This window comes from Argopecten irradians, chromosome 6 (assembly GCF_041381155.1).
Source record: "Argopecten irradians isolate NY chromosome 6, Ai_NY, whole genome shotgun sequence".
Taxonomy (NCBI): domain Eukaryota; kingdom Metazoa; phylum Mollusca; class Bivalvia; order Pectinida; family Pectinidae; genus Argopecten; species Argopecten irradians.
The window spans coordinates 38,806,714-38,825,048 of record NC_091139.1 but is presented as its reverse complement, the minus strand read 5'-3'; the positions used below and the strand labels follow the sequence as shown (position 1 = coordinate 38,825,048).

The following is an 18,335-nucleotide window of genomic DNA, read 5'->3' as shown; positions in this document are numbered from 1 at the left end:
ATGACTTTGTCTTCCTGGGAAACCGTTTCAACACAGTTCGTGGTATTGCCCTTCCATCTTTGGAGAAGTTCCGAGAAAGCCAGAGATCTTGCTCTGACCTACTCTTGACTGGTCATTCGTACAGCGTTGGTTTCTCAGTTTTCTGGGTAATATCAACTCCCTAATGTGGTCCCCCTAGGGAGACTTCACATCGGACCTTTCTAGATGTTCTTTCTCTCAAAATGGGTGCCTGACAGGAAGGAATGGGAGGCGTGGCTTTTTCTCAACCAGTCCATGAAGGATTTGCTCGGTGGTGAAAGAGTATGTTCTCCAGGGGATCCGTTGTCTAAATCAGCTCCCACCATGACCTTGTTCACAGATGACAGGTTGGGGGGGGGGGGGGGGGGGGGGGGGGGGCTTACCTCGACGGCCATTGCCAGTCGGGGGAGTGGTCTGGGGATCTGGTCTCCGAGCTCCGAGCACATCACCGTGATGGAGATAAGGGCTGTTCGGTTGGCTCTGCAGGCTTTTCAGAAGATTTTATACTCCAATGTGGTTTGTGGGACTTCGGACAACTCTACAGTTGTCGCGTTTCTGGAGAGAAAGGGTGGAGGCAAAGTCCCAAGTCATTTGTACCCTCTCCATTCATATTCTTCTCTTCTGTCAGAAAATGCGGTTGACTATCTTAGTCAAGCATCTTCCTAATGCTCTGGCGGATACTGTTTCCAGGCGCCGCAAGCCGGTTGTGACGGAAAGGCAGCTTAATTCCCCGATCTTCGAGGGCATTTGCTAGGTGTGGAACAGACCTCTTATAGACCTTTTCGCCACTTCCCTGAACAACTAGTTGTCCAATTTTGTCTCCCCGGTGCCAGACCAAATGACATGGGTTGTGGACGCTCTATCTCTGGATTGGGAAGGGGGTACATGATTATGCATTCCCTCCATTCAACCTGGTGGGCAGGGTTCTAATAGAAGTTTCGGGAGTATCATTTCCCCCTCCTTTTCACACTCAGAACCAATCTCATGCACCAGCCTCGGTCCCGGAAGATCCGTTCAGGAGCGTGGAAGCTATCTCAGGATCTCAGGAGGCCTCGCTCGGTCAGGCTTTTTTTAAGACGTGTCAGCTCGCATCGCACGATCAATAAGGTCTTACTCACCTGCTGTCTACCAATCATGGAAGATCGTCTGTGATTTGTGTTTCGGCAGGAAGATTGATCAGGTCAAGGCCTCTGTCAAGCTGATTGTGGAATCCCTTCTCTATTTGTTTAGGGAACACTATTGGAGGCTACCACATGGCTATTTCCGGTGTACTGTATGGTAGACCAGAGTTAGGGTCTTCCAACTCTTTGTCTGCCTTTATTAGAGGGTTGAGTATGTACTGGCCTAGGGTACGGCAGTTAGCTCCACAATGGAATTTAGCACTGGTGTTACTGATAGGGGCTCCTTATTAGCCTTTGGTGTCGGTCTCCATTATGGTTTTTGGGGGGTGATGTACTGTTTTGCCCATTAAACAGGGTCAGCAGGATTCCTCTTCCCAGTACATCTCCAGATGGATATGTCAGGTGATCAGGATTGCTTATGAGCAGTTTAATTATCAATCTGGGGCGAAATGATAGGAGATGGCCCATGAGGTTAGAGCCCTTGCGGCTCTCCATAATGGGTCCTTGTTCCAGGACATCATGCCTGCTGCCTTTTGGCGTGGTCAGACTACTTTCACTGACTTTTACATCCGGTCCGTGTAATCTCATTAAAATGGACTGTTTTCCTATGATCCCGTTATGGCGGCCCAGTCTGAGACTGTTCCTCCTCAGCAGATATTATATGTATTTGTAGTTTTTAATTATGCGAGCAGGTATCACAATGATACACCTTTTTCATGGGGAGGTATATTCAAAATTGAAGGAGAATAATTCGAACCCATTTGTTTTCATTAAAAAGAAATAAATTATTACAGTTATTGGGAGGGAACTGCCTGAATTATGGATAAAACATGTGAACTAGCCTTTGGATGTTTACTGGATCCGGGAATATTTTTTCTTTATTTTGAAATTATGGGGGAGGGGGTTGGGGGTCTTCTCGCTTCTTTTGCTAAAAACCATAAATCTATCCTTTTATAATGCACATATGTTTAGACAAGAGTCAGTTCAATTCAGAATAACTGTTATTGTGTTGACAGAATATTTGGAGATTTAATTTATTGATTTTGTTTTTCATTTTTTTCTTCTGCATTTTCTTTTTGGTGGAGGGGGGGGGGGGTCCCTCTCTTATTCCTACCTCACTCATGCGATATATCTTTTTATAGTACACATGTGTTTACACAAGGGTTAGTGCAATTCGAAATGACTGTTACAAGGTGTTTTGTCCATCAATTATTTTTACTTGTGATAAAAATTATGATATTTATCGATTTTTTAGGGAAAAAGCTGGAAATTTCATTGTCTAGTTCTCTATCCATGCGCATATATGCGAAAGTGTCATTTAGGCCATTTTTGATAACTGAAATCCAAGATTGCCGCCATATGACCCCCACGGGACATTGGTTGTCAATGGCAACAAGCATAAAATGAAACTAGACATCATACCGGTCCTAAAAAACCATGTTTCGAAAAACTGCCAGAGGGGTACATGGGAACCTATTTCTCCTCCCCAACTAGCACTATCCCATCACGAGACAATACTATGAGGCAATAGTGCCCTCCCAACCAAGGCATAATGGGTTTAGTACATCATCCTCACATGAGACCCGTTTTCATATCATCGTGGTAACAGAAGCACGTCAAGCGACACCTCATAACGCTATCTCCATTTCCACACCACGTTGTTACATTATACAGTACAATATATGAATTGTTGCATAAATCTGTGTTTCTATAAAACGGGGTTTAGCTTCACGAAGATTTAAAAGTAGATCAATATAGAACATGAGTAAATGTCTTTTGTAGAAAAGCAACATTTGCTTCCATCCCCGCACACAACAGCCTGTCCGCCATTTTGACGTCTTCGTCGGAGCGCAACGTTATAATGACGTCATGTAATGGTGACGTCACAATACATTCACGTTTAATTTCGCTTGCCCGGGCACTATTGCAAAAAGTACCCATGTGTGTAGCCAATCAGAATTTAGTATTCTGTCACGTGATGTACTAATACGTTATATAATTGGTCTACCATGTATGTAAAAACATTTAGTTGGTTAGTTTCTTAGCATAGAGTTGTATATTCAGTATTGGTGACGAAATATCGATCTTTTATTTCAAAGACATTTTTACACTAGTCTTTTTTACTTTATACTTATGATGCCTGATCATTGTTCTGATGAAGGTAACAGAGTAGAGATAGGGTACACATCGTACTAGCCATGGAAACGTCACACATAACAAATTTCACAGGTTTTGTTACAATATCATTACATAAATCATACCACGCACCGCGACGAATATATTTGGAAATGTACTCAAAGTGTTCGCTAACCTTCCGTTGAGACTCAGTTACTTACCATGAAAGTTGTTTGACAATGACACCCTTACAATGCATAAATATCTTATGTACAAATACTGTAAGTGGGAACAGAACGTACTGAATTACTAAGATATCCTTCCTACAAGACACAGTCACTCATCATGAAAGTTGTTTGAGAATTACACCCACACAATAGCATAAATATCTTATATAAAAATACTTTAAGTGGGAACAGAATGTGCTGAATTACTTGCGTAACCTCCGACATATTTCAAATGTCAGTGAGTGAAACTGTGTTTTAATTCCAGTGCATCATTGGAAACAAATGAAGGCTCTTGGAATGTTGAAAGTTGTTCAAGGCACACAGTTAACAAAGAAAAATGATACATTCGTATTTGTCGTTTAAAAGTTTATAAGTTCTTACAGCTTTTTCTTTAACATTTTCAGTTTTCTGTATATACCTTTTGCAATGTTACAGATCATTTTAATTTACCTATTTCGCTATGTCTTTCTTACTATAATACATGCAATCATACTATATATATTCCTCCATTTTTGTTTGTCATTTTAATTTTCGTACATATGTTTGGATAATATCGCTTTTTATACAATTTTATTTCGCATTATACGATTAATTTCGTATAATACGATCGAAAGTACTCATAAATATTGCTGACAAATGTTGATCATTTTCAATCTTCGTTTACTTTGATATGTAGACTTTGGTTATTAATGGACAATACTCTAAAACCATTGCTTCTGAACATAGCCCGAAAAAGGTAAATATTATCTTATATAATAATATGTTATATTATTTTATCCTATCTTGATTATTGTTAAAATATTTGGGGCCATTGCAGCCAGCTGTACATAAACAAACTTGAACGAATGCAGAAGAGAATACTTCGTATTATATTAGACGAAGATTATACTGCATCAAGTGACGAACACCTTTGTAAATAAAAATGGATGCCTTTTAGCAAAAGGGTGAAATATAATGATTGTATTCTTATCTTAAAAGTTGTCAATATATTATGTCCTAATTATTTAGATTGTAACAATCAAGTATCCAATGTTACCGAAAAGAAGACTAGATCAGCCACTAAAGGGAAATATGTTTAACCAATATTTAAAACAGAAAAATTTAAGACCTTTTATAAGTATAGTGGACCATCACTATGGAATGATTTGCCAGAAAGTGTTTCTAAAACTACAAAACTTTCTAGATTTAAAAACGAATGCTAAAAACACTTTTTACATGTATCTTAGTGATGACTGTTTCATTTGCTTCTTAATCTATTTTAGTAAGCGCATCACATTTTGTTCTTTTATCTTCTTAGTAAACTATCATAAATTAATTAAACAAAATCGGTTCTAATGCATGGTATAGCATATATTCTGGTAATTTTTATTCTTTTGTCATAATGACATAAATGTATATTAGACACTTAAGTCATGTTTTTATTTTCCATATATTTATGCACCATGAGCTTTATAGGTGCATTTTTACTTTTTTATCTGTGATAAGTTAACTGTGATATAATAGTGTATTGTCTGTGATATACATTATGTATGCCACGTTGAAAATATTGTATATTTTTATGGCGACCACTTGGAAGACGAATCTCTGACTCAAAGTGTAATCGACTTTGAATAAAGACAATTATTATTATTATTTATATAGATTTTCATGCAGTATTTCATTGGAAACTCGGATTATAAAATTCGTGATAATTTGAAAATCAACATATAGATATAAACTATGGATTGTCTTGTTCGTATTAAAGACTTATTTCAATTAATGTAATAAACAGTTTAACTATTTTTGTAACATACACTTGCACAAAACCGAATTTCACAAATAGTTTATTAACGATTATTAGTTTTGTTATCTATTTGCTATCGGTCTATTTCTATCTGAATGGTTAATTGCCTAACTCGCGGTATCGATGCCCCCGCTCAGCTAAGGGAATCGTAGATTTCGCGTCCATACGGGATGCCAATGCGTACCGTTCGGAATCAATGCCTAATATTATCGTCTGTACTTCTATCTGCATTTACAAACCATGCCCATACGGAGTGAGTCTATGTGAATGAATGGTCAATTTGCCAAACACATGCATAGGAAAATAGCAGAATATTGATTTGTGTAAATTGACTGGTAAATACCGCAATCAAGGGTCAAAGAAGAGGTCCTCCACAGACCTTATGTGTGTACTCCAATGTCAGCACAACGTCATGTCCCGTCCGGTTATATAGGGCATTTTTTTCACTTTTCGTTGTATAACAATAAGTAGTACAAGTAACCATAAACTAACATGGAAATAGAAACCACTTACAGTGTAGTTTAATCCTGGTAAACAACTCTAAGTGGTTTCCTATCGCTTCTCGAAGATAAAAAAGAAAAACAAACATGCAGGGATTTTCATCAATGTATGAAACCACATCCACGTACTCAGTCATATACTGTATCACGATCTGAATCCGAGGCCCGAAATGTAATTTGGTTTAATTTTACGTTGTTTATAATCCAGTGCATCGTTGAAATTCCCAAACAATGAGCTTACATATCACCATGCGTACAGATTGTGTGTATAGAAGCTATTGTTATAAACACACGATATCAACCAATAGAATTTTAAATAACACGTTTGTTAGATGTAAGCAATTTAAGTTCAAATAAACCTACTACTGCTATTACAAGAGGTGTTTGACACAAAATGTGTCCGTGCATATTTTGTTTAAAGTTGTTATTACCTCCCCTTATACGACACAACTAACGATTTTCTATTATATAGGGAAAACATGTTCCACCTCAACAGTATTAATGTTTCAACGTCATACTGAAGGGATATAACATATAGATGTTAAAACCACTTATCAAAACATAGTCGCTAAATATTTAGTCTCCTGACCGTGCAGCAATTGAAACAAGCAATTTCGAAACTTGCGTTAAGAGTAAAGTTCATTTTATACTTAGGTAGCAAGAAAACAGTAGAATTGGACAATCTATGAAAATAAGGCGTATGCCTTAGAGATATAGATATAGTCATATAACTGTAAAAAAATACCTGTACAAAAGTATATATAATTAATTTGCACAACTTTTGCAATTACAATTTGATATTCTGATAAAGATTTATTTGCAGCCGAATTCAACTTGAGTTCTTGCTTATTTTTGTATTTGTATTTTTGTAAAGGTAAAACGTATGCATTGTAAGTCTTGAAGGTCTTACAATCTAGGTAACGTTTGGCGCTGAAGAACAATTTTAAAATTAGATTTTTTATATGAACATTAATGCACATAAAACTTGTGCGTTTTATTTTTATTTCATTTCCTCTCCTAACACAAATAGTACATATCTGCACTCTTCTTACACCTTATTCATGATACTACTGAAGTTAAATCTATTTTAAAATTAATGGCGATAATCATACCTACAACAACAAGGATTTCAATTTATCCCTTGCCTGAGTCATGTATAGTTTTATGTAAAAATAACTGCCCTATTTCGCTGTTGCACTGTGTACATAAGATTTAAGTGCCATGCGATCGCGTCCACTGTGTCTCCAGTTACGCAGAAAATTTAATTTCAAAACAGTGATGCTACATAACAAAAAAAACAAAAAAAAAACAAAAACATAGTGCATTCATTACTTTTACAATGATCTTTTCGTTTCTCCTAACATCTCGTTTAGCAATGTCATAGTTTTGCTATGGGTTGAGTGTTCATCCCTGCAATGATGACTCTGGGTTCTGTTTTCTTGCCAGAGACACACAATAAAAGTGAAATATGTCCCCAATTAACAAAAAAAAAAAAAAAAAAAAAAAAATAAATAAATAAATTAATTAATGAGACGGCTGATTTATAAAGTGACTGGGTGTGGTGTTCGGTGTCTTTATGTTTCAGTTTACTAGCACTATAAAAGAGACAGTATTTCCACGTCTGCGATGGGACACACAGTGAACATATCATGGCATTCAAAACATTTAATCTAATAATATACTGTGTTTCCCTTCCCAGCTATGCGTTTTGATATAACATCTGTGTTAAGTAACGCTTGGTGAATATGCTACATCGAACCCCAACATTTATATTGAGAAATCGTATACGCATGTTATCCTATCTGCATCCGATCGTTTTCAGGCAAAACTGATAGTACAGTGTTGTTGAGCACGATTGTATATTTTTGATAAAACATACTAAATACGATATGATCTTGAAACAATCACTTTCAGCCAGCGTTGACTGCACTGTGATTGCTCATAGTAATTTTAAATTATTCAAGATAGTGGAACTGAAACTAAAACCAGATCGATATCTAAAAACCCCATTAACAATGTAGAAAACCTACGGTTAGAGTCCTTAACGATGTACATTGTGTATACATTACTATGATGAATGTGTGAGTGGTGTTGTTGGAGACTTATATTAATTTGTATTTGGTAACAGAATAATGACTTGTTGGAAAGTATTTATTGACAATAGTTGATATAACACGCTCACATACAAACAAAAAAAGCCTCATTAGAAAAATAATCATGTCTTTTTATTTAAACCCTTTTGACATCTGTCGATGATTCCTACAACATGCATAACATGTGGTCTGTTGTTTTCTATCTCATAATCAGATGTTTCTGTCACATGATATGATGTTTCCTATCACGTGGTATGTCTTTGTCAGTCTTCGTCCGTCGTGACCACGTTGTTGCTGTGTCATCTTCACCCTAACAGTCATTTCGTTATCATCTTAATATCGGTTTGTCGTCTATCATCCGTTACTTATTTGTATAGGACTTTTATATTACGACTCCCAACCCAGACACGCCCTGAAATAAAACTGTTCATATAAAGTAAAGTAAACGCAAACATCCAAGCAACTAAATTGCTATTATATAGTCTTGATGTTGGTTGGGTTTCACCATTCATCACTGCCTGAATGTCATCTTTAATCTATTTCTAACTCTTAAGAAACTATGCATCTTGTAATATTAGTGAATACAAATGAGTATATAACAAAAACGTATGACAAGAAAGAAACGTTCACAGTAGAAAAATATTGAATTTGGTCTTGATATTTTTAATTGGCAGATCTCACACAGGAACTAAATCAAACCAATTAGGCTGCACTTTCTTTAATGTCACCGTTTACACCATTAGTTTGTACAGAACTTTGTTTTTCTATCGTTTCAATCAAGGCATCCCCACACTCCGTCGCTGTTTGCTGAAATACGTCATCAGTCATGCTCCTATCACTTCCGGTCCTTGAGCGAGTACTTGCCAATCTATGAAACAAACCGGAAGTAGTATGTTTTTTGCCAAACTTCAACAGTCTATTCAGGAACTCTTTCCGAAATAAAATATAGACCCATGGATCTAGAATTTGATTAATCGACGCAAGTCGGACAGCCATTAGGTCCGACATATAGTCGACAGAAAAGGCGCCGCTTTGGTTGATGATCACTCTCACCTACAACACAGGACAGAAAACTGTACACACATCGTTTGTAGTTAGTATTGATTCTGGGTATTAAAGTACACGGGTGACTGTCAAATAGAAAAGACAATTTAGATCATGTCAGATACAAAAGATCGAGCAGGAAAAATGAATTAAGAATTGATGAAGCACAATAAAATGTTGATGATAATGTCATTGAAATACCAAAACATATGATGTAAATTCACGAACAAATCTTTACTTTTCTTCTGCCAGTAAAATCTAAAAATGGGCCAGATTTCGGTAAATGTATGCTTTTGATAAACCTCTTAGTGAACTGTTGTTTTACAAGCTGTAAATAATAATAAAGACATGCATCAAGGATTTCACTGAATAAAGCCCAATATGTTTGTTAGACTTTGGGGTCAGTTCGAATTTCTATATATTTAAATTATGGTCAATGGAATTTTGAAAGGAACACAAAATTCAAACTCCATTGTGAAATAATTAATGAATTGTGTATTGCAATGTTGAAAGCTGATCACACAGTCACAATCGACAGAAGTATCGCTTAATTTCTACGGGCCTCTAGAGCAATAGATATGACAAAAGGGTTGTATTAGTCCCGTATTAGTTATCAGATAATTATGTAACCATAACCAAAACAATCAAATATATTGACCGACTGCTAACAGCGCGATAGAATTTAACAGTCACTGTAGATAACAGTGAAGAGGAGAGATCGTGATGATCATTCCGCTCAGGGTTTTGTCCGTAGCTGCTATTTAGTTCAATTGTATCTATGTATTACACTATGCACACTTCCATATAAAAATATGGCGACTGAGTGATCGTGTTTATTCTATTAACTTACACACATCATGGTGGTCTAGATCTCGATACTATTATAAAATGTACATGAATCAAGTTAAATACTTTATACGCATTGCTATAATTATGGGAATAGGGTTTGTGTAAACTTTACCTGCTGTTATATTTTCCATTAAACAATATTTATGTTCAATCGCAAAAATTCATTTTAAAATGCACGGTGGAAACGGTTGTACATAATGTGCACTATACTGTCCACTAGAAGTTCTGTTATATGCTTTTGTAAATGCAATTTAAAGGCCCACTACCTTACCGGAGAAAAAATTAAAGGTTTCTTAAAATCATCAATAACATAAGAAAATACATATCGTTGGCCTTAGTTGAGGTAACAACACCAAACATATGCAAGATTTCCTGTGTAATATATGATAACTGCAGAGATTCGTTTGGCGTTTGGCTATTTTGCCGTCTGGCACAGTAATATTAAACTACCGCGCGGTATTTAGGACGACGGCGGTAAACATAGGACGACCCGTGTTATGGAAATTAACATTTTGTTTATTTTGATTACATTTTTCAGAAGATGATGATGGGTGTAGTATTAACGGTATGTTTGTGACTCTACAAAATTATCGATCTCGTTTTACATTCCAATTTAAAGGTTTAAAGGTAAAGGAAAGGTAGTGGGCCTTTAAGAAAAACATATGTTTTTTTATCATTTTTCATAAAATATGGATTATCTTACGTTCATACGACATTAAGTAATCAAACCAAAACCAATAACCTGAAACCATCTTAGAGATTCATTAAAACGTATTTATCAGAACTTTTAGAGTGCAGTTGCGTTAGTATAATTATACATGTATAAGCGATATAAACTACTGCTCATTGTAGACATGCAAATATGTTTAACCTCGAGTCAGCAAATACATAAGGACTCCCAAAATAACAAGCTTAATAGAGATCAATATAGGATCAATAGTATATACCAACTTTCTTTCCCAAAAAAAAAATAAATTCTCCGCGAATCTATATCATTGATACGGATAGGAATTTTCAATCAAGTTTTAAAACCGCGATTATTAATCTGTTCGAACTTGTTTGACAAAGAAAATCGCAAATTTTAGTAGCCATGAAAGACAGTTGGTTTACAGAATATAAAATTGTATGGTCTGAGAAGTTTTAATTTTTGCGAACCTTGACTAGTTGTATAAAATCAAATAGGAGGTGAACACAGATTTAAAGTAACTTTTATTCCATAACTACAAAATCCTGAAATCCTGACGTTATGTCAAGTAAATATGTCAAAATGAATTCAGATTATGTTACACTACTGGCACTGTGCAAAACATTAAATGGACGAAGTCAGTGGATATCGGGCGGATTTTGTGATAAATGTTGATTGTATACGAATTCGATTTTGCAACCAATAATTATATCACCATATTCAACATCAACATATACAGGACAAGACAATACAACGACAAAATGTGACCAATCCAATCACCATTAAACGTCATTTGCTCATAAAACATAAAATGTTTCACCGGACGAAATAATATTAGCTGTTGGATTTTCCTCTCTGTGAATTGTTTAATAAATAAGTATACGTATATTTTTGTCAAATCTACAATAAAAATGAAAACAATGAGTTAAACGATTATTCAGATTTGAAGAATCTTGTCTAAGTTTTGAAACGTTATCACAATCATAAAAATATATCAAAGTGATAGATATCTTATGCATCCATCTGTTGAGGCAATATTTAACAAATATAGTTATATATATCTTTACAATCAGAGAAGACGAATCTATTGTATTAACGATTCTTTACAAATATCACTCTTCACTATTGATACCAAGACACTCACAATACACTTAAATGAAGCTCAAATCGTCAGCCAACCTAAACAGATACCGCATGTAAAACCAAGACAACCACCATAAATGAGGGTAAAACATCAAGCCAACCACCAATTACAAATGCGAGGGTTCATACTAAATAGGCTAGCATGCGTATAAGGAGGATTTTCACATGTCAAGACCAGCATGATGCACGGTAATCAAGCATTGGGTAGTCTAAGGTTCGCCGATAACTCACTTTTGAAATTACATTTTCTCATTTATCATTACACGATGCAAGTGAATAAAATTCGCGAATAGATCAATTGATTTTTCGTAGATATGATATCTTAAATAAGTTGCAACAACTCTTTTCACAAAACCTTTCACAGTCTGCTCAATAGTAACGGGAACACATTTTAAACCTTCACCTACTATTAACCTTCAGCTAGTCATAGTTTTCAACGGTTTTTAAACTATATTAAATGCATTCGAGTTTTATAAAGTGTGTAGGGTCATATATTGTGAGGGACAAACACTAAATACGTCTAAAATACATCAACAACAGTAAGTTATACCATCTTCAACTCTAATTGCGCCATATCATTTATACCTAAAACCTTTGTGTTTCCGAAATCTTTCCATCAACCTTAGTACCCTTAACATGTTTTCCTTCCGCAACAGAATATAGACCCAGGGGTCAAGAAGCTGGTTAATTGAGGCCATTCTCAGAGCTAACAGATCGGCAGGCCGATCTAAGGAGGACGAGGAAGAATGGCTACCCTGAAGTATATATATACGTATCTGAAATAAAGAATGCAGTTACATCAGGACATGTGACTGGTGTCTGTGTCAAGTCATCTAACAAATCACAGGGATATTTTACAATCTAAACACATTTCTGTAACATTAATATCATATGGTTAATATGCTTTATTAATATAGTGGTTAAATCAATGTAAGTACGGGTCTCGTATGTACACCAAATGGTCCTCAACATGAACATACATTACTGCAATATAGAAAAAGTTTATATTAGATAAGTGAAAATTATTCCTATGGCATTTATTGATACATATGTAATTCTATTTTATGCTGAAAGAAATACATTATAAATGTAAATGGATATTATCCTTACTGAAAACTATTTTATGAGTCATAAGGACTCAGATGTACAAATTATCGTATTCAATTGTTTTGATGCAGACGTACATTTAATTTTCACATATGACCCACAATACTGTCATTTGATGAATTAGTATTTCACTCTAGATAACCGTGTCAGTTCCGTGTCAGTTATCGATTGTTGTAAACGTGTACAGTATGACTGGCATTCCCTTGCATACTAAATCAGGATATAAAGCCCGACGACTGGTTCGTAATTACAAAATACATTTACAAGGGAAAAGAATATCAGGGAACTTTGTGTAGAGGTAAATGTCATCTATATGCATAACATTGGGTGTAGATAACACTGAAACTGACAGACATTATTGCTGTCACAGCAAAATAGGTGTCAGGAGAAGAGCAACTGAATAATATTGAAAAATACAGGGGGCAAAGGAAAAAGAAAGTAAAATAAGGACGAGAACTAGTAAGAGCGAGAATATATCAGCGGTCTTTCATCCTTCATACATATAATGTGAAAGCAGGTATGGAGAAAAAAAATCTAATAATGATATGTGTAATAGATATTGCTTTTTCTGGTTAAAGTATCTATAAAGCTACATATATACACGTTACAGATGTTACATACATACCATTAGCGGTGTCCAACACGTGGCGAATACCACCATCAATACCACAAGAAATATCATGATAAAGATATCGTTTCTCCTGGTCCGTCCGCTGCGTGACCCTACACTGGAGGCCTTCCGTCGCAACCCGTTCTGTCTATTTGCTTTTCCTAACATGAAGATTACTAAAGAGTTTAAAATTGCTGTTAATAATATCATAATGATTCCGATGGTGGCATAAAAGTAGGCGAAAAATTTGTCTTTGATATCAATACCAAAAAAATTAAAGAAGCACCAGGTACCGGGAAATTGTAAGACATTTTGCCCCAGACCTATTAGAGGGAGGAAAGCGATGGATATGGAGACTATCCACAGACTGACTACGGCTAGGTTGACTAGGTATGCCTTCTTCATGGTCACATTGTAGGAATATGGAAACCATACCGCAACGAAACGGTCAAGCGACATTGCAGCAACTATGAATACAGTTGCTAGACCGGCGAAAATGAGCATAAATGAGAGGTAGTCACAGAGGGGTTGTCCCCCGACCCATTTTAGATTGTTAGCATAAACGATAAAGGCAACGGGCGATGTTGTGACGATTCCAAATAAGTCTGTCACGGCAAGTGCACCAACCAGACGATAAAACACTCGCCATTTGTGACTTTTGGCAGACCTGACAAGTACAAAGATGGCTAACAAGTTCCCTATCACCCCGAACGTGAATTGGATGGCTGTCGAGGCCGGCGAAACCTTACGTCCACTAATAGGCAAAGTCACATTGGTAGTATTAGTTGTTGTATCATTGACCGAGGTCAGGGTCAAATTATAAATGTCCAGAAGCGGATCCGTGGTCATTGATGATGATTCAGGGGTAGTCCAATCATATACTGCCGTACTCGCCATATCAAAACTTAAACTCTCTGGAATGTTTGGGGAGCTTGGATCTTACTGTCTCTACGTTGATCCATTGAGTCCCATGCTGTTGAATGGATAACACCAGTTACTACCATGTTTATATAGCACTATGTCACAAGGGATATCGACAGCAGAGCGCGCCACTGATTCCTAAATCCTGTGTCTGTCATTTCTACGTGGTATAAATTGTCCTGTTTTAACAGCAATGATTTTTCTGATAAATTTATCCTCACTACGCCAATACGTATCCACAGAGCGTCAGCACAAAGTCTGCTGTTACGGGTGAGAAGTAAAGCTGTTCATTATACAGGAAATGTGACACTGCTGGTTTCGGATGTCCGTACACAGGCGTCGATTGTTTCACCTTCTGAAAAGACATAAAAAGACAGTGGATATATTTGTTGTAGTACACAATCGTGATTGATATCGATAATATTTCACGCTGTTCACCGACAGCGCAATGATTAGTAGGAGATCACTGAAAGCATAGCTTACTTTACCTATTACTACTGAATAATGTGTCGGAAATCTGGCTGAGAACGCTTACATTACCTAATGATACGGGGTTCTCGCATATCATCACGTTCCCACAGGCTTACTGTACATAAGCCTTGGAGGTGGGAATTCGAACACTATTATTTTGCCAAGCCTATCACTTGATTAATGAAATCAACATTTTATCTGTAAGGTGATGTTTAATTTGATCTACAGCAACGTCAAGCTAGTCTTTCTTATACTAAATGTATAATTTCCTTCTAACAATGTGTGAAGGTCTGGAATATTTCCCGTTTGTTCTCGATGAACGCTAATATTCAGGAAAACAATTAGATAATAATAATAAATAGTTATGTTTTCTTTGTTTTCATACTTAATCCGACTTTCTGATTGGCCGATATTTTTTTGCATACCTCTATGAAAAAAAAATAAGCGTCACCTACAAAATCTACGGAACTACTTTCGTCGGACATCCAATGTCGGTAAACATCAAAGGGATATGGATCCCTTTGATCTTCAACACGGAGCTTCCGTTTATAAAATAAAAAAAAAAGAAACACTGGTTTAAAATTGTTTCAATTGAAGCAAAATTGTATTTTTTAAAACTAGGGCAATAAAATAGTAGTTGCCAAAAAAAAAAAAAAAACTTTGAGTAAAGAAATAAAAGTTTGGTATACCAGTAGCGTCGTCTGCTAGGGTTCTGTTAAGCTACTGTGCAAGCAGATTTGAGGCTCTCAAAATGGCAAGCTTTAACTAAGGAAAACCTAAAGAAATTCTACAATTAGAAGAAAATATTACGGAAGTAGAGGACTTAGAAATGAACAGTAAAGAGTTGAACAACATTTTAATGACTTTGTTCGATATTCCGAATGGAATATCAACATCTGTTTCACCAGAAGAGGCCAGAGCCGAAATGGCCGAAGCCATGAATGTGCCCGAGTTTGAAAATTTTGTACGATCAGAAAATCAACATGTTCCCACACCACAACAGAGATTTAAAGAATATTCTGAAGAAGATCTGAAAGCACTGGAAGAATCGAGATAATCCAAATCTACCAAAAATAATACGAAATGGGGGATGAAACTGTTCCAAGGTACGTTAAAATAAAATAATCTCCTGTCATTCAATCTACGCGGATTCACACAGTTTGCAAACAATTTTTTTTTCATACCACGATGAAATTAAAAAATAATGATATCAATGCTTAATTGACTTCATTTTCATTCGATTGCACATTGAGTCAAAGACTCTTCTCACATGTGGTCGAACATGTAAAATGTACAGTATTTACAGCAAGATAGAGGAACGCTGACATTTATAATACACGGTGAGCGTTGCAGAATATCCAAGTTGGCATATCTACTACACATTTAGCCAACAAATGAATTCTCTATATACATTTCGGATTTTTCACAAATGTAGATGTTATAAATTGAAATAATTTTTTTCTTATCATATTTCTATAAACATACCCATTAGAGGCGATGCACAATATCGCAATCTAATTATTAAAAGTAAATGGATCCTTACGACAGGATTACAGTCATATAATGTTCTCATTATTACCAGGCCGTTGACGACAAACAGCTAGAGCAACATGGCGTATCTTAGCAATAACATTCTACGATCGACTTAATAAATAAAATTGTGCATTCCCTTAGGATTATCACTGATGACTGAAAAGTAATATACCTTGATCTTTAGTGTTTCATATCTTTATACTTATACCCAAAGCGCCCAACATGGTTAATATCTTAACTAAGAAGCGTGCTGTTATAAGTAATAACAGTTGTTTTTTTCGTGAAACCAAACGTGTTTAGTCTTAATCATATAAAAGGGAAGCAAACACTTGAAAGTTTCTGAGGAATAATATATTAGCTAATGAATTAATTATGAATGAGTTTGTGAAGTTAATTTAAAACAGAAACATGCAGGACGCATGGGGATGTCTGTGCAAATAAGCTTTCTTCCTCATTACCCTGGTTGTTACGTGCTGCACTCTAAATCTTGTGTATCAAGCTATTTTAGACGTTAATGATAATACTGGACTATTTAGTGTTTCTTGTTTTGAAAACGTTTTCATTTTGACCTATAATATTTTTCAATGTGTTTGCAATTCCGCAATACATAGCAACAGGAAAATGCACGCTACCATGATATTTCGCAAACACTGCCGTCCCGCTGACTGGATTTTCCGTTAAGGAGGCGGAACCCCAGTGTTTACACAGACATGAACCTTACGTAATATTATATTTGCCATGTGATATAAAATGAAAAAGAAATATTAAGATAATAAAAACTGTTATATATATCTATTCTCCCATCTTTTCGATGCAAATGTGTAGACTAATAAAACTACATTAAATGTAGATAACCATTTATCAAAGATATGCAATAACCCGATTTTGATAGGAGAAAGCTGATGATTTGATAACATTTCCCTGGATACAAGTGTTTCTGTGAATAGACAATAAACATATGTAGGCGTTGCATTTCTCGCTGGAAATATTTAAACAAAACGTGAGCCATGTATTATGTAATAGTTAATATACAAATAGTATAAATCACTTTTCCTGACCCTACCATTCGTGGCCATTATTAATTCATGTTTTCAGATCGATTTGTGGCACGGATCTACAGAATCCATGTGAGCCTTAATGAAACAATTCGAGCAGGTAGTGTCTACTTTGGTTACGCTTTCTACAGACACACACATTGACCAGACCACTCAACACCATCTGTTAGATGAGAGTGAATTACACAGACGATTATTGCATGTTTGTGTTTCCATCAGAGTATTGTAATACATTATTAATCTCAGAGAATACACAGTTCCGCTGTACGCTAGTGAACGAGGAGTAGGTTGGTCAGTTATGTAGTATATATGGGTCAGCAAACATGATTAAGCACTTATTTATACCGATAAGGATGCAATTACAAATACACACGATAAGAACAAAAGTGGTTAAATAAAAAAATTTGCTACATTTCATTAAATTCAGGAAGTGATTAAGAGCAAGATAACAATGATACAAAGACCACATGGTATTAAGAGGAAAAAAAGGAAATAAAATGAAGCAGGGCTATCTGAAGAAAAAACAGATTAAAAAATAGTCCATAGGGGCTTTTATTTCTAGACATTTTTCGTGATCTAAAGCAAACTTAAGATATGTGATACATTATAGTATCACATGTGATGTTGAAAAAATATGCAAGTTTTCAATCCAAGTACAAGAAAGATTTGTATAATAATAGTAATGTATATCACATCACTATCAAAGCTAGTAGTTGATATTCTGAATTGTTAAAAAAATCAGACGAAAATAGTTCAAGGATATTAAAAACTATAGCAGAAATGTAATAACCGATACTTAATGAAGATGGTCCTATGGAAATAGGACAACCGGAAGTTGCTTTAATGTTGGAGAAGTGATCCATATCGTTAACATCCGGGTTGGGCCGGAGAGGTCGAAAGTAATTCCGGTTTGAAGAGGATTAATACTGGATACATCCGGACATAAAAGATGCGGTTATAATTTACACCAAATATAAACTGCATACGAGGTTACAAAAGATCGATGTACAACGCATTAATCAGGCTTATGTTAAATGTATGCTTGACTTTCTGTTAATTT

The 18,335-nt window shown here is 35.7% G+C and overlaps 1 protein-coding gene across 7 annotated transcripts in view; it reads right to left on the bottom strand.

Moving 5' to 3' along the window:
* Positions 1-7,967: 7,967 nt before the first annotated feature.
* LOC138325825 (prostaglandin E2 receptor EP4 subtype-like) overlaps positions 7,968-18,335 on the bottom strand; it is a 69,113-nt gene continuing 58,745 nt past the window's right edge. For 6 of the 7 annotated variants that reach the window (XM_069271757.1, XM_069271756.1, XM_069271759.1 and 3 more), the window contains 2 exons: positions 13,311-14,571; positions 7,968-8,910 (listed from right to left, as the gene is read on the bottom strand). In XM_069271757.1, the coding sequence (XP_069127858.1) occupies positions 8,560-8,910; positions 13,311-14,192 (1,233 nt within the window). In that variant the 5' untranslated portion in view covers positions 14,193-14,571 and the 3' untranslated portion in view covers positions 7,968-8,559. Of the gene's footprint in view, positions 8,911-12,163; positions 12,355-13,310; positions 14,572-18,335 lie in introns of all 7 variants that reach the window. The other variant, XM_069271760.1, reaches the window with a different exon arrangement.